Here is a 13,229-nt window from a genome sequence, read left to right as displayed (position 1 = left end):
GCAACTGGATGAAAGGACTCCCATCAGTGTAATGTCTTTAGTAATGTTAAAAGATGTATTTCTACAGAATGTGCCACTGATATGCATGCATGATCAGAATGCTATTTACTTTTACTATAAGGCACTGAAATGTGTTGGTGATGCATTTAGGTGGTGACATGTTCTCTTTAAATTCATTTAATGGCAATCTGTCACCTCCAAAACCCCCTAAATAGCAATAATCAGTAAATACCGTATATACTCGATTATAAGCCAATTTTTCGTGCTGAAAAAGGCCCCCCTCGGCGCGAAAAATCGTGCTGAAAAACTTGGCTTATAATCGAGTATATACGGTATGATGATGAAGGGGGGGTGATGACAGGGTGATGATGACAGGCGGTGATGATGAAGGGGGGTGATGACAGGATGATGATGACAGGCGGTGATGATGAAGGGGGGGTGATGACAGGGTGATGATAACAGGCGGTCAGGATGAAGGGGGGTGGTGATGACAGGGTGATGATGAAGGGGGGATGATGACAGGGTGATGATGACAGGCGGTGATGATGAAGGGGGGGTGATGGCAGGGTGATTATGACAGGCGGTGATGATGAAGGGGGGGTGATGATAACAGACGGTGATGATGAAGGGGGGGTGATGGCAGGGTGATTATGACAGGCGGTGACGATGAAGGGGGGTGATGATAACAGGTGGTGATGATGAAGGGGGGGTGGTGATGACAGGGGGATGATGACAGGCGGTGATGACGACAGGCGGTGATGATGAAGGGGGGTGATGACAGGGTGATGATGACAGGCGGTGATGATGAAGGGGGTGATGACAGGGGGTGATGATGACAGGCGGTGATGATGAAGGGGGGGATGATGAAGGGGTGTTAATGACGGGGGTCTGGTTGATGACATGGGGGGGTGATGTATTTCCCACCCTAGGCTACTGTCGAGTCAATAACTTTTCCTGGATTTTTGGGGTGAAATTAGGGGCCTCGGCTTATATTCGGGTCGGCTTATACTAGAGTATATACGGTAGATTGTAAAGACGCTTATTTTTGAATCTGAATATTTTTATCTTCATGCTCTCTTGCATTCCACCATTGTAAGCCTGCAGATGAAATATTCGCTGCATGCTAATGCATAGGAAGGTCTACTAAGCTCTGCAATATAATGGAGAGCACTAATAAGACTCCCGTGCATTATGGAATACAGCAATGGAATGCAAGTAAGTAGAATTTTTTTATCAATCTTTAAAGGGGTTTTTCCAGTGGATTTTTTTTAAATAAAATTGCATGCGCTATAAAATAGAAAAATAGGCATATGCTTACCTCCCTCATTGCCGCCACTGTCATAGTGCCCAACTGCACTGTATTTTTGGTCTCAACACAAGGACCTGCCCACTCAGCCAATTAATGGCCACAGTGGTGTCCTGCCTCAGCCACTGCTTGGCTAAGTGGGCAGGTGTTTTTGCCAACACTCGGAAATGTGGGGTCTGACACCATGACAAGAAAAGGATGTATTTTTAATTTTTTTTCTATTTTACTGGACACTAAGTCTGTGGGGGGGGGGGGGGGGGATTTGTGAGGTGAAAAGAGTGTTTAACAATTTGTTTAAGGTAAATCCATTTGTACATGCATTGCTCGTTTTTGGTAGATTGGCACTTTGCTTTTGTTTTTCTTAGTTTTTTTCCCCTAAGACACTGCATCACTTTTGTCAATAGACTGTCTGGTATTGTAACTAAACTGTATTAGGCTAAGGTCAGGTTCAAACTATGTAAATTTTGCCTACCTAATTTATTTTACATGTGCATTTTCGGTTATATTCGTCAAAATAACAGCTGAAGGAAAATGACTACAGGTTTTTTTTGCCGATTACAGACCCTGCCTTAGGCAAAACTGCCAGTGTCATTGTCATTCAAGGTTGAGAGACTTCTGAGCGTATACAAAGTCAAACATAGAGACTTAAAGGAGAAATGTGACGCAAAACTTTTAACTTTCCCTGTGCCTGGGCTGCAAAAACTAAGAAAAAATAAAACTTTAACTCCCCTTCCAACGTTCCCCTGTTGCGCCGGTATCGGTGTCCCTTTCCTCCGGCACTGCTCGGCTCCCTGCTTCTTATCCTCGGAACATCACACTGCAGTCAGCATATTGCTGGCCGCAGCAATGTCCCACCTGGGCTGGTGATAGGCTGAGGGCACTTTCATATAAGGAGCTCAGGCCTGCTCCTTACATGACAGTGCACTCAGAACTAGTTGTTTTTTTGTTTTTGTTTTATTGCTAAATTGTATAATATTTTTTTGCTTAAGCATTTATACCATGAGCATATATTATTTAAATGTTCTATTATTAAGCATAAGAATGACATAATATAAGCCCTATATATCACCCCTTATTATAATAAGTGCATATTTCTAATAAAGTAAAACATATATATAATTTCTATATACAGAACTGCACCAAAATTATAAAATGACAAGAGATGAGCGAAGTTACAGTGGTTCGATTCGTCATGAACTTCTCGGCTCGGCGATTGCTGACTTTAGCCTGCATAAATTAGTTTGCCTTTCAGGTGGGCTGCAAAGGTGGATACAGTCCTAGGAGAGAGTCTCCAGCCCACCGGAGCACCTGAAAGCTGAACTCATTTATACAGGCTAAAGTCAGCAACCGCCGAGCTGAGAAGTTCGTGAGAATCGAATCACTGTAACTTCGCTCATCTCTAAAAATGACCTTTGTTTTCAATGCAACACTGCTGCAATGACTCATATTAGTAGATTACAATTACCTATTACAGTATTATCATAATAATCTTTATTTCATATAGCTCCAACATATTTCCCTGCCCTTCAATTTAGAGGCTACATGATAAACAACACAAGAGAGCTTTGCTCTGAAGACCTACAATCTAAGTCAAATAGTGGTGTCCCAAGTGCTTGGTCCAACTGTCTTTTATACAGAATAGGAGAAGACCAGTAAAGCTGCATTGGCCAGTCACCTAGTATGTATCTGTAAATGTACAGATATAAAGTGTTAATGTCATAAAAAAAACAAAAAACTTTTGACATGTCATGCAGGCATGTGAAAAAGTTTTAATCAGTTGGGGTCTCAGTGCATAGACCCTCACAATCTCTAGACATAGCCAAGAGAAGTGTGCAGGAGATACATAAACGTACAATAATGCCATCTCCTGCAATCAGATGAACTGAGCGCTGGATCGAGTAATGAAGCATGCTGCTGCTGCATGCTTCTGCCAGCTATATTAAGTGATCGGTGAGGGTATTGGCATTAAGACTCCTACCAATCAAAACTTTTGACATGTTTGTGTGAGATGTCAAAAGTTTTTTTCTGAAATGACAGTAACTCTGTAAGGTGAGAGAAGTTTGGATGATACTGTTGAATGTAGGGATCATGTGACTCTTCTTAATGAAATGTGGTGTGTTTTTAGGGCATGCCTAAACCTGGTGATGTTGAGAATTGGGGTTGCCCATCCCAGAGAGCTGGTGTACCACGAAAAAAAGTTTTGGGGCTTAGAATGGGAGGGTCAGATTATGTAAGATGTTAACCTTAGATCACCAGTAATCATGCATCTTTTTTGGTTATACTACATGTAATCTATTGCACCACATACTCCATTTTATCATACGCTATTTTAAAATATATTCTGGCTTATACTTATAATGGTTTCTTTGCTAAATGTCTGCTTTGTGGGGTTTTATGTAATCTGTTTTGCAATGTGATGCTGTACGCTGGTCTGGTGTAGTTCTTTCCTCTCTAATTCTGCTTCATTAGTTCTATTTGACATATTCTATTATATAAATATTTAATTCTTATAGTCACTTTGTAGATCACGGTTATATTTTGCATATAATACTTATGATATAACTTCCTGGTCATTCATGTGACTCAGGAAGACTGGTTTTGACTATGCCTGCGGCATCCTCACCTGCCTTCCATTCGATTGTAGTACCTACTTTGTCATACAGGTAAATAAGGAGTAGATACAATTAGTTCTCCAAGACATGACGGCCTCTTGAAAAAGATATCGAAACATGCTTTGGAGTCAGAGAAGCGCAGTTAGCTTCCATAAAGATGGGTAAGCTTTGTTACACAGCACCTTTAAGATTATTTGAGAATAGTGTATATTGGTTATAGAATGACTAGTCACTTTATTTATGGGTGAGCAGTGATCCATAAAGACTATGGGGGAGATTTATCAAACGTGTGTAGAGAAAAAGTTGACCAGTTGCCCATAGCAAACAATCACATTGTTTCTTTCATTTTTTAAAGGCCCTTTTAAAAATGAAAGAAGCAATCTGATTGGTTGCTATGGGTAAATGGTCAAATTTCCTTTGAACAGGTTTTGATAAATCTCTCCCCTATAAGTAGAAGCATTTTTGCTTGCACCCATGTTTCTCTGTATCAGCTGTTAAACCTGGAAAAAATGTATTGACTCGAGTATAAGCCTATGGGGGGAAAATACATCACCCCCCCCCTGTCATCATCCAGACCCCTGTCATCCTCACCCCCAGTCTATATCCCCCCTGCCATCATCCAGACCGCCCCCTTTGTCATCATATAGGCCCCCCTCGTTGTCTTCTCCCCTCCCCAGTTCTCTTTGTCCTGTTGCTTAGTAGCTGCAGGGACCGTCCACATTCTGGTGGGGATGGTGAGCCGGTCTGGGCCATCCATCTTCACTGGGAGGCCCTCTTCTCCGCGCCGGGCCAGCCCCAGACTAGTGATGCTGCATTGACGCCGCCACATTGGGACGTCCGTGCACAGGGACGCCCCTGACGTCACGGATGTCTGCTGCGCACCCTTTGTTGGCAATGAGCGAGGTCAGATTTTCTTTAAGTCTTCACAAGGTTTTCACACACTGTTGCTGGTATTTTGGCCCATTCCTCCATGCAGATCTCCTCTAGAGCAGTGATGTTTTAGGGCTGTCGCTGGGCTTTCAACTCCCTCCAAAAGTTTTCTATGGGGTTGAGATCTGGAGACTGGCTAGGCCACTCCAGGAACTTGAAATGCTTCTTACGAAGCCACTCCTTTGTTGCCCTAGTGGAGTGTTTGGGGGATGTTTGTCATGCTGAAAGACCCAGCCACGTTTCATCTTCAATGCCCTTGCTGATGGAAGGAGGTTTTCACTCAAAATCTCACGATACATGGCTCCATTCATTTGTTCCTTTACACGGATCAGTCGTCCTTGTCCCTTTGCTTAAAAACAGCCCCAAAGCAGGATGTTTCCACCCCCATGCTTCTCAGTAGGTATGGTGTTCTTTGGATGCAACTCAGCATTATTTCTCCTCCAAACACAAGTTGAGTTTTTACCAAAATGTTTTACTTTGTTTTCATCTGACCATATGACATTCTCCCAATCCTCTTCAAGATCATCCAAATGCTCTTTAGCAAACTTCAGATGGGCCTGGACATGTACTGGCTTAAGCAGTGGAACACGTCTGGCACAGCATGATTTGAGTCCCTAGCGGCTTAGTGTGTTACTGGTGGTAGCCTTTGTTACTTTGGTCCCAGCTCTCGCAGGTCATTCACTAGGTCCCCCCTCTGGTTTTGGGATTTTTACTCACCATTCTTGTGATCATTTTGACACCACGGGGTGTGATCTTGCGTGGAGCCCCAGATCGAGGGAGATTATCAGTTGTCTTGTATGTCTTCCATTTTCTAATAATTGCTCCCACAGTTGATTTCTTCACACCAAGCTGCTTGCCTATTGCAGATTCAGTCTACCCAGCCTGGTGCAGGTCTACAATTTTGTTTCTGGTGTACTTTCACAGCTCTTTGGTGTTGACCATAGTGGAGTTTGGCTGTTTGAGGTTGTGGACAGGTGTCTTTTATACTGATAGCAAGTTCAAATAGGTGCCATTAATACAGTGGAGGACAGAGGAGACTCTTAAAGAAGAAGTTACAGGTCTGTGAGAGGCAGAAAACTTTCTTGTTTGTAGGTGACCAAATACTTATTTTCCACCATAATTTGCAATTTTAAATTCTTAAAAAATCAGACAATGTGATTTTATGGATTTTTTTTTCTCATTATGGCTTTCATAGTTGAGCTATACCTATGATGCAAATTACAGGCCTCTCTGATCTTTATAAGTGGGAGAACTTGCACAATTGGTGACTGACTAAATATTTTTTTGCCCCACTGTATGCATATTCAGAGATGGGCAGGTATATGGCCACAGAGGGCACGGAGGCAGGGAAGCACAGAGAGCCTGCTCCCATCTCCATTGCTCAAAGAAACATATTAGCTATGGAGGCTGTAAGTCTTCAATGGGACTACAGATGATTTTACTCAGGTATACCTGCACAATAACCCTGAGTATTGTGTTTGGTGCAAGTGAACCAACTATTAGTTTCCTATTGTTTTACAGTAACTTAAAAACAAATAAATTTTCTTTATATGCCAATGTTATTGTGTATTATGTAGTTGAGTCCAGTGTATTCACAGTGGAAAGATGACTGCACATTTTTCTCAACCTGAAAATTATTTTGATAGGGTTGTGCTGTCCCCAACATTATGAGCTGATAAGCGTTTCATTTTAATGATTCATAGTAAAAAATCAAAAACAAATTGAAAGCTTTTACTATTTTTTCAGATCCGGAAGATTCTTACAGCTGGACAGAAGATGACATAGCTGACCTTTATGATGAAACAACTGTTATCCTTGCTGCTGATGGTAAATCCTGATATTTCTTATATATTTTTTCAATTCATAGAAATTTTTAAATCCCCTGATATACTGACACAAATTCTAATTATTAACATATTTAATAGATGTTACATATGTTAATTTAACAGATGACTATCCACTGCCCTGGAATACTTAACATCCACTTTCTGTAAGGCACTCTTTGCAATAATAATATGTCCAGCACAAACTCCCACGGTGTAAAAAATCTAAACAAAAAAAAACACCCACACTTTTGGCATATGTCAGTCCTTCGGAAGCATTTCCCTTATGTACCCTAAGAACACAATATGATTAGTCTTACTGATAATTTGCTATTTATCAAAAGGAGCTGCCCTAACCTGCCATGACCCCTTCCTTAAGTAACCAGCTTTGATCTCATGTGATGTGTGTCTATTGAAAATATAAGGTAATATTCTGAACAGCTGTAGACATGGAGGTGTTATCCTAATTCTACTTTAATAGTTTATCTTTTAAAATGTTTTTTTTTTTTTTTTTTTTTTTTTTTTTTTTTCCTTAAACCAGACTGTCATTCAGAAACAAATTGCTTGTTCCAGCATGGATAATAATTACATAAATGCCATAAAATTACAACCCACAGAAATAATAGCATGTAATACAGTGTGAAGCACAGTTAATTACTGTGGGAAACAACATAACGGCTTTCAGAGACTGAGCATTTCTAGATGCATTCTTACAGGACTCAAGGACAAAGTCGATGTTCAGTCTCTGACTAGTCATGTTAGTGAAACAAGAAAATGCTGTCTTGTTTGTTGCCCCTGACAATCATGGGAACTGAAAAATACAATAAATGTACTAAAATTACCTATACCTGTCCACTCATCCACATCTTTTATCCTCCATTGGGTGAATTTGATTGACGTGTCTTTTTTCAACAATACTACACTTCTAACGCTAAAGTTGCCACACCAAGAAAGACAAGCCATGAGGTTGTTCAAGTTGAGAAAGAAGCAGATGTCACTAAGATCTGGAAAATAATAACATTTGCAAGCAACTTAGCTCCAATCTTTTGGATTTGGGAGGGGCTTTAATGGTAATGAAGATCGAAAGCAATTTTTTTAGCCACATGAACCCTCAGAAGTTATATTGTCAGTACAGTAGGATTATGTGATGCCCAGTGTTCGTTTGTTTGGTCACAAACTAAGAGGGACAGAATCATTTAACTTAGAGGCCATGGTTTATCACTCTGGCAGATTTCTATGCATGTAAGCTGACATGTCAGTAATGCTCAATGTTTCATGTCCTAGTGGTTGGGAGACCATCCCATCGACAAACTGGAATGACAACAAGAGATGCACTGAGTCTAACCTCTGCACGGACAGATTTCCAGATTAGAAGAATAGTTTGTAGTGATCTATTCTGTACTGCAAGTGAAATTCAATGCCAGGTTTAAAGCCTGGGGCATTGTACAGTGTCTACAGAAACTGTTTGCATGACATTGGGCTATGAGCCAGATGGCCATTTACAGGAGTGTCTTTGACCTCATGCAACCGTTCTCAAGGGCTATCATAGTGCACAGCAGAACGGCAGTGAAGGCTAGAATGGAGGTCTATCCTCTTGAGCAATAGTGCCTTTTTTGTCTCAGATTAAGTGATAGCCAGAGATTGTTTTTGAGACCACATTGGCAACAAAATGACGAGGCCTTTCCAAGGGAACAATACAATGGTCCTACTCCTGGACTTATGTTGTCAAGATGTTTATTGTAGCCAAACCCCTCTAGTCTTTATTTCAGGTATACTAAGAGCTTGATGTTACATTGATTAGGTGGTGGAGCCAGTGGTACAACCATTTCTCCACATATTGCTTGTGTTACTGTGAGTATCCTGCATGGCTAACTGTGCAACCATGACCTGTAACATCTCTGGACTTGTCTCCCATTGAGCACATTTGAGACGTTGTAGGTATAGGGAATAAATTGTGGATTGGTGAGGTCCGACCGTTGGAATCCCAAACAATTCCAAGAACAAGGACAAATTATCCATTCATTCTCCATAAGGATTCAAAACTGACCTCTTAAAGTAATAGTCTATTTTACAATTTTGATTTGGGTTCCATTCAAGAAAAGATTGTTTTACACTTAATTACATTACCCATTTACATTTTATGTATGCCTAATAAATGAACACAACATCTCAGATCTTTATATTTTCTGTATGTATATGGTACATTTGTTTACCAAAACACTCATCCATGCTGACGTTCTTTTTTTTTTCAGTATTTTATGATGATGACCTCACAGATGCACTGTTCAAAACTCTCTTCCGCATAACACAAGCATTAACAAGACTTTGCACTATTTATTTATCTATTGAAAGAAGGTAAGCATTATGTTCTTTGTGTAGAATATTATCTGTTTCATAAATACAGTGTTACTTTTTACTCATATAACCCAGTCAAGGACTTTCATTCAATTTTACAATGGGCTGAGACTTCAGAGTAGGGCTGTTCCCTTACTCAGCAAATACAGTATGGGAAGTCAAAAAGCATTTCTTATGTGTTTTATTTTAGTTGTAAAGGGGTTATCCAGGAATAGAAAAACAAATGTAATTTCTTCCAAAAACAGCACAACACTTGTGTGTGATATTATATCTCGGCTCCATTCTCTGCAATAAAACTGAGGTGCAATATCACACAAAACCTGAGGACAGGTGTGGTGCTGTTTTTGAAGAAACCAGCTTGGTTTTTCTAATAAAGCATAACCCCTTTAATTATTATTTATTTTTTAAATGTTGCATCAATTTATTTTGAATTTGAAAATGTTTTTAGGGCAGCCCTATTTCTTAATTTTTTGTATTCTTAGTACTTAGTGGGTGAGAGCAGAAATGTATATGTGTTAATTGTTATCATAACATCATTACTATCTCCAAGAAGTGATGGCCTTAAACCCCCATTTCCCAAAATGAAATAGTGACAGTGCAGTTGTTGCACACTGCCTTATGCGTGCATAGTGTTACTATCTTGCCTTTTATAGGCCAACACCAAGTAAAACAGAGTAATTAACTCACCTTTTCTCTAATTATAGTGAGACAACTCTGCTCATTCTCTCCCAGTCTATACAATACTGCCCAAAGCATGTTAACAACACATGTGTACAGTACTTACCATCCACGTCATGCAAAAGAGAACACAATTCATTAAACCGGATTATTATCTTCTACTGTTTCGTGACTCATGCGCCCATTGTATGTGCATTTAGTAGTGATTAGGGGTTAAAATTGGCTCTGTGACTGGTCTTCAGTGACATGGCAAGCTGTCTGTTCTGACACCTTTATATTGATGCTATAGTAGTTCTTCTGTGAGGTCACATATTCTATAAAACTTGAAAAACCAGGACTTTGTTGCCAGTTTGTCCTTCTTTGGACTACTTTTCTTAGGTGATAGCCAATGCATATGACCTACCATTTTGGAGATGTTCTGACCCACTCGCCTATCCATTCAGTGACCAGTTACATGTTGGGGCCAGAGCTGAGCCATGCAGGATTGGAGAGATTGTGGTTGAAGGACCTTTGGTGATGCTGTGGAGGAGGCAGGGCTGAGCTGAAGTGGAGGTCACATGATTCCTGCACAGCCACTGCTGTTGTGTTGTGTGTGAAGAAATGTGCGCATCAGTGTCATCCCAGTAGTAAGGAAATGTCATGAGCAGAAGGTTTGTTACAGTGTGTCACCCCAATAGTAAGGACATTTCATGAGAAGAAGGTTTGTTACAATGCGTGAAAATAAACATACAAAGCCTGAAAATGGGTGTGGTCAGTCAGGAAAAGGGGGTGGTCTCACAATTTCCTATTGAATTCACAAGAAACCCTGTTAATGAATGGCAGTAAATTCCCACCAAGAAAAAGATGGTCAGAACTTTTCCGACCTACAGTATGTGGCCCAATAGTGAATTGAGTGGAATCATGAAAGTCTGAAACAACATTCCACTCTACAAAAAAAACAACACTCTTAATAAATCAGGTCCAGTATGTAAGTCACTTGATTTTAACATTATGACTTATCACCATTAGGGAAGAGCGAATCGAATCTGCCGAATCCGATTTTGTTAGGAATTTCATAAAAAATTTGATCCATAACGAATCCGAATATCGCAGCGATTCTATAAAACAAATCACTTCATTAAACTTGATTTAGTGCGGTCCAGGCTCCAGGGCATCTAAAATGGCAGCTCCACATGTGAGGACATGGGGCAAGGAACTCTGGGAAGGTGGGTAGGCGGGATCACCCTGAATAACATGCAGCATGCAGCCTATCGGCAACCAGCCAGCTAGCCCTGTGATGTCACAGCCCTATATTATCGGCAGCCATCGCTGCAGCCTGCCATTTCATCGTTTTATTGCAGAGAGAGTGTTTTATTGCAGAGACAGAGAGCAGTGTGTGTGTTGCACAGAAAAACAGCTTTACTGCAGCAATTCACCACAAGCCCAAATCACTGCAGAAAAGCAGTGACAGAGAAGAGAGAGAGAGAAAGTACACTTTTGGATGTGCTACACAGTGACTCTGTACTGCTTCACTGGGGTGTACATCAACTCTAAAGCTAATAGGGACCAGTTAAGGTGAGAAGTTCACTAAAAGCCATAGTCACCTGCTTTTAGTGCCTAATACAGGTTGCGTAGCGGAGCGTATTGTCCTCTCATAAATGAAACCTGTGCGTACATAGGTGGTGTACGTTTTTTTTCTTGTTAAACTAATTTTGGCCTAGTTACTGTGAAAGGAGTGTGGTTTTTGTAGCATAATACAGTTTTAAGCGGAGCGTATTGTCCTCCTCTCATAAGTGTAAACTGTACCTACACCTACGTGGTCTACTTTTTTTTTCCTGTTAAACTAATTTTGGCCTAGTTACAGTGAAAGGCCAGCCAAAGCTACACACTTGTTTTTGTAGCCTAATACAATTTTAAGTAGAGCGTATTGTCCTCCTCTCATAAGTGTAAACTGTATGTACACCTACGTGGTGTACGATTTTGTTCCTGTTAAGGTCATAAGGGCCTAGTTACAGTGAAAGGCCAGCCAAAGCTACACACTTGTTTTTGTAGCCTAATACAGTTTGTAGTGGAGCATATTGTCCTCCTCTCATTGTCCTCCTGCTGCCACATCCAGACGCTCTGTATCAGTGATTCTAATAGCTACACCTGTAATCTTCATGTCTTAGTGAATAACAGTATTATTTCACTGGCCCAGCACACTCCCTATGCGTGTTATGGCAAGGCAAAGTGTTCTACACCCCAATTGTGGCTCTCTGTAGCCCGGAAATAGCCGTTTATAATAGCGATTTGACGCAAATAAATTCAGATTGAACCAAATTCTTTGGGCAAGTCAACCGAATCAAAATTTTCAAAAATGAGCTCATCTCTAATCACCATATATACAATATTGGAAGAGATAATAGAAAACTTTAAAAAATGTGCTTTATGCACATTATTCACTTTTTCTCTGGGGAGCTTTTGAAAATCATATTATATCAGAGATTTATTTTTCATCTTTTTTAATATGTCCAAAAGTGAAATACTATACCATTTAGAGATGTATATTTTACACATTTATTTACCTAAACAGGGGTGTGGAAATTTAATAAAAAACTACTTGTCCCCGGGACTAAAATGAAGCAAAATCTACTTGTCCCTCATGATGATCCACTTGTCCAGACCAATTTTCGCTTTTACACTCTAATTTTTTTCCTCCTCGCCCTATAATAGCCATAACTACCTACTATAATGATACCTTTTAATTTTTCAATAACATATTCCCTGAACCAATATATATATATATATATATATATATATATATATATATATATATATAAAGCTAGTAGAAGCACGAGAGCCCGGCACTGAAGTCCAAGATATGGCCCCTTCTGGGAGAAGGGACACCGGTACTGTCACCTGGGGGGCTGTCCCAGGGGTGCACTCCAAAGTAAGCACAAGCGTACTCTACAAAGAGAAAAAGTGGGATGCACTCACCTGGCACTTTTGCTAGCAGAAATCTTTATTCAATATTCAGTACAGTGAATTAGCTGGTAGACGCAGAGGAGCAGTCTCGCAGCGACATACTGTTTCCTGCCGAGCAGCCTGAGGAAGTGCACTTGGAGCACTGGAAACAGTCTGTCGCTGCAAGGCTGCTCCTCTGTGTCTACCTGTTCAATCACTGTAATGAATATTGAATAAAGATTTCTGCTGGCAAAAGATCCGGGTGAGTGCATCCCCGTTTTTCTCTTTGAACTGTACGATATATATGTGAAATTGAAATAGTAAAAGATAATTTAGCAAATTTGGTGGTTTTCCTCTCTACACCATCTATCTTGTGGTTGAGATAACATGTTGTTTTGATACTTTAGGCTGGCCTGATTACAGCAATACCAGATTTGTATAGTTTGTCATGTTTTACTATTTAAAAAAAATTCTGATCTTTTTCAAAAAAATTTAATTGCCATTTTTTGACCCCTGTAGCTTTTTTTTGTTTTGTTTTCGCATACCAGGCTGTATGAGGGCTCATTATTTGCACCATAATCAGTTTTTTGTATTGGTACCATT

The 13,229-nt window shown here is 40.2% G+C and overlaps 1 protein-coding gene across 4 annotated transcripts in view; it reads left to right on the top strand.

Moving 5' to 3' along the window:
- The window catches only part of METTL22 (methyltransferase 22, Kin17 lysine), a 211,522-nt gene that overhangs the window by 169,208 nt on the left and 29,085 nt on the right, over positions 1–13,229 (top strand). For all 4 annotated transcript variants that reach the window (XM_056534642.1, XM_056534643.1, XM_056534641.1 and 1 more), the window contains exons 8-9: positions 6,595–6,675; positions 8,924–9,026. In XM_056534642.1, the coding sequence (XP_056390617.1) occupies positions 6,595–6,675; positions 8,924–9,026 (184 nt within the window). The remainder of the gene's footprint in view (positions 1–6,594; positions 6,676–8,923; positions 9,027–13,229) is intronic.

This window comes from Hyla sarda, chromosome 8 (genome assembly GCF_029499605.1).
Source record: "Hyla sarda isolate aHylSar1 chromosome 8, aHylSar1.hap1, whole genome shotgun sequence".
NCBI classification, from domain to species: Eukaryota; Metazoa; Chordata; class Amphibia; order Anura; family Hylidae; genus Hyla; species Hyla sarda.
This window is presented reverse-complemented; position numbering and strand designations above follow the sequence as displayed.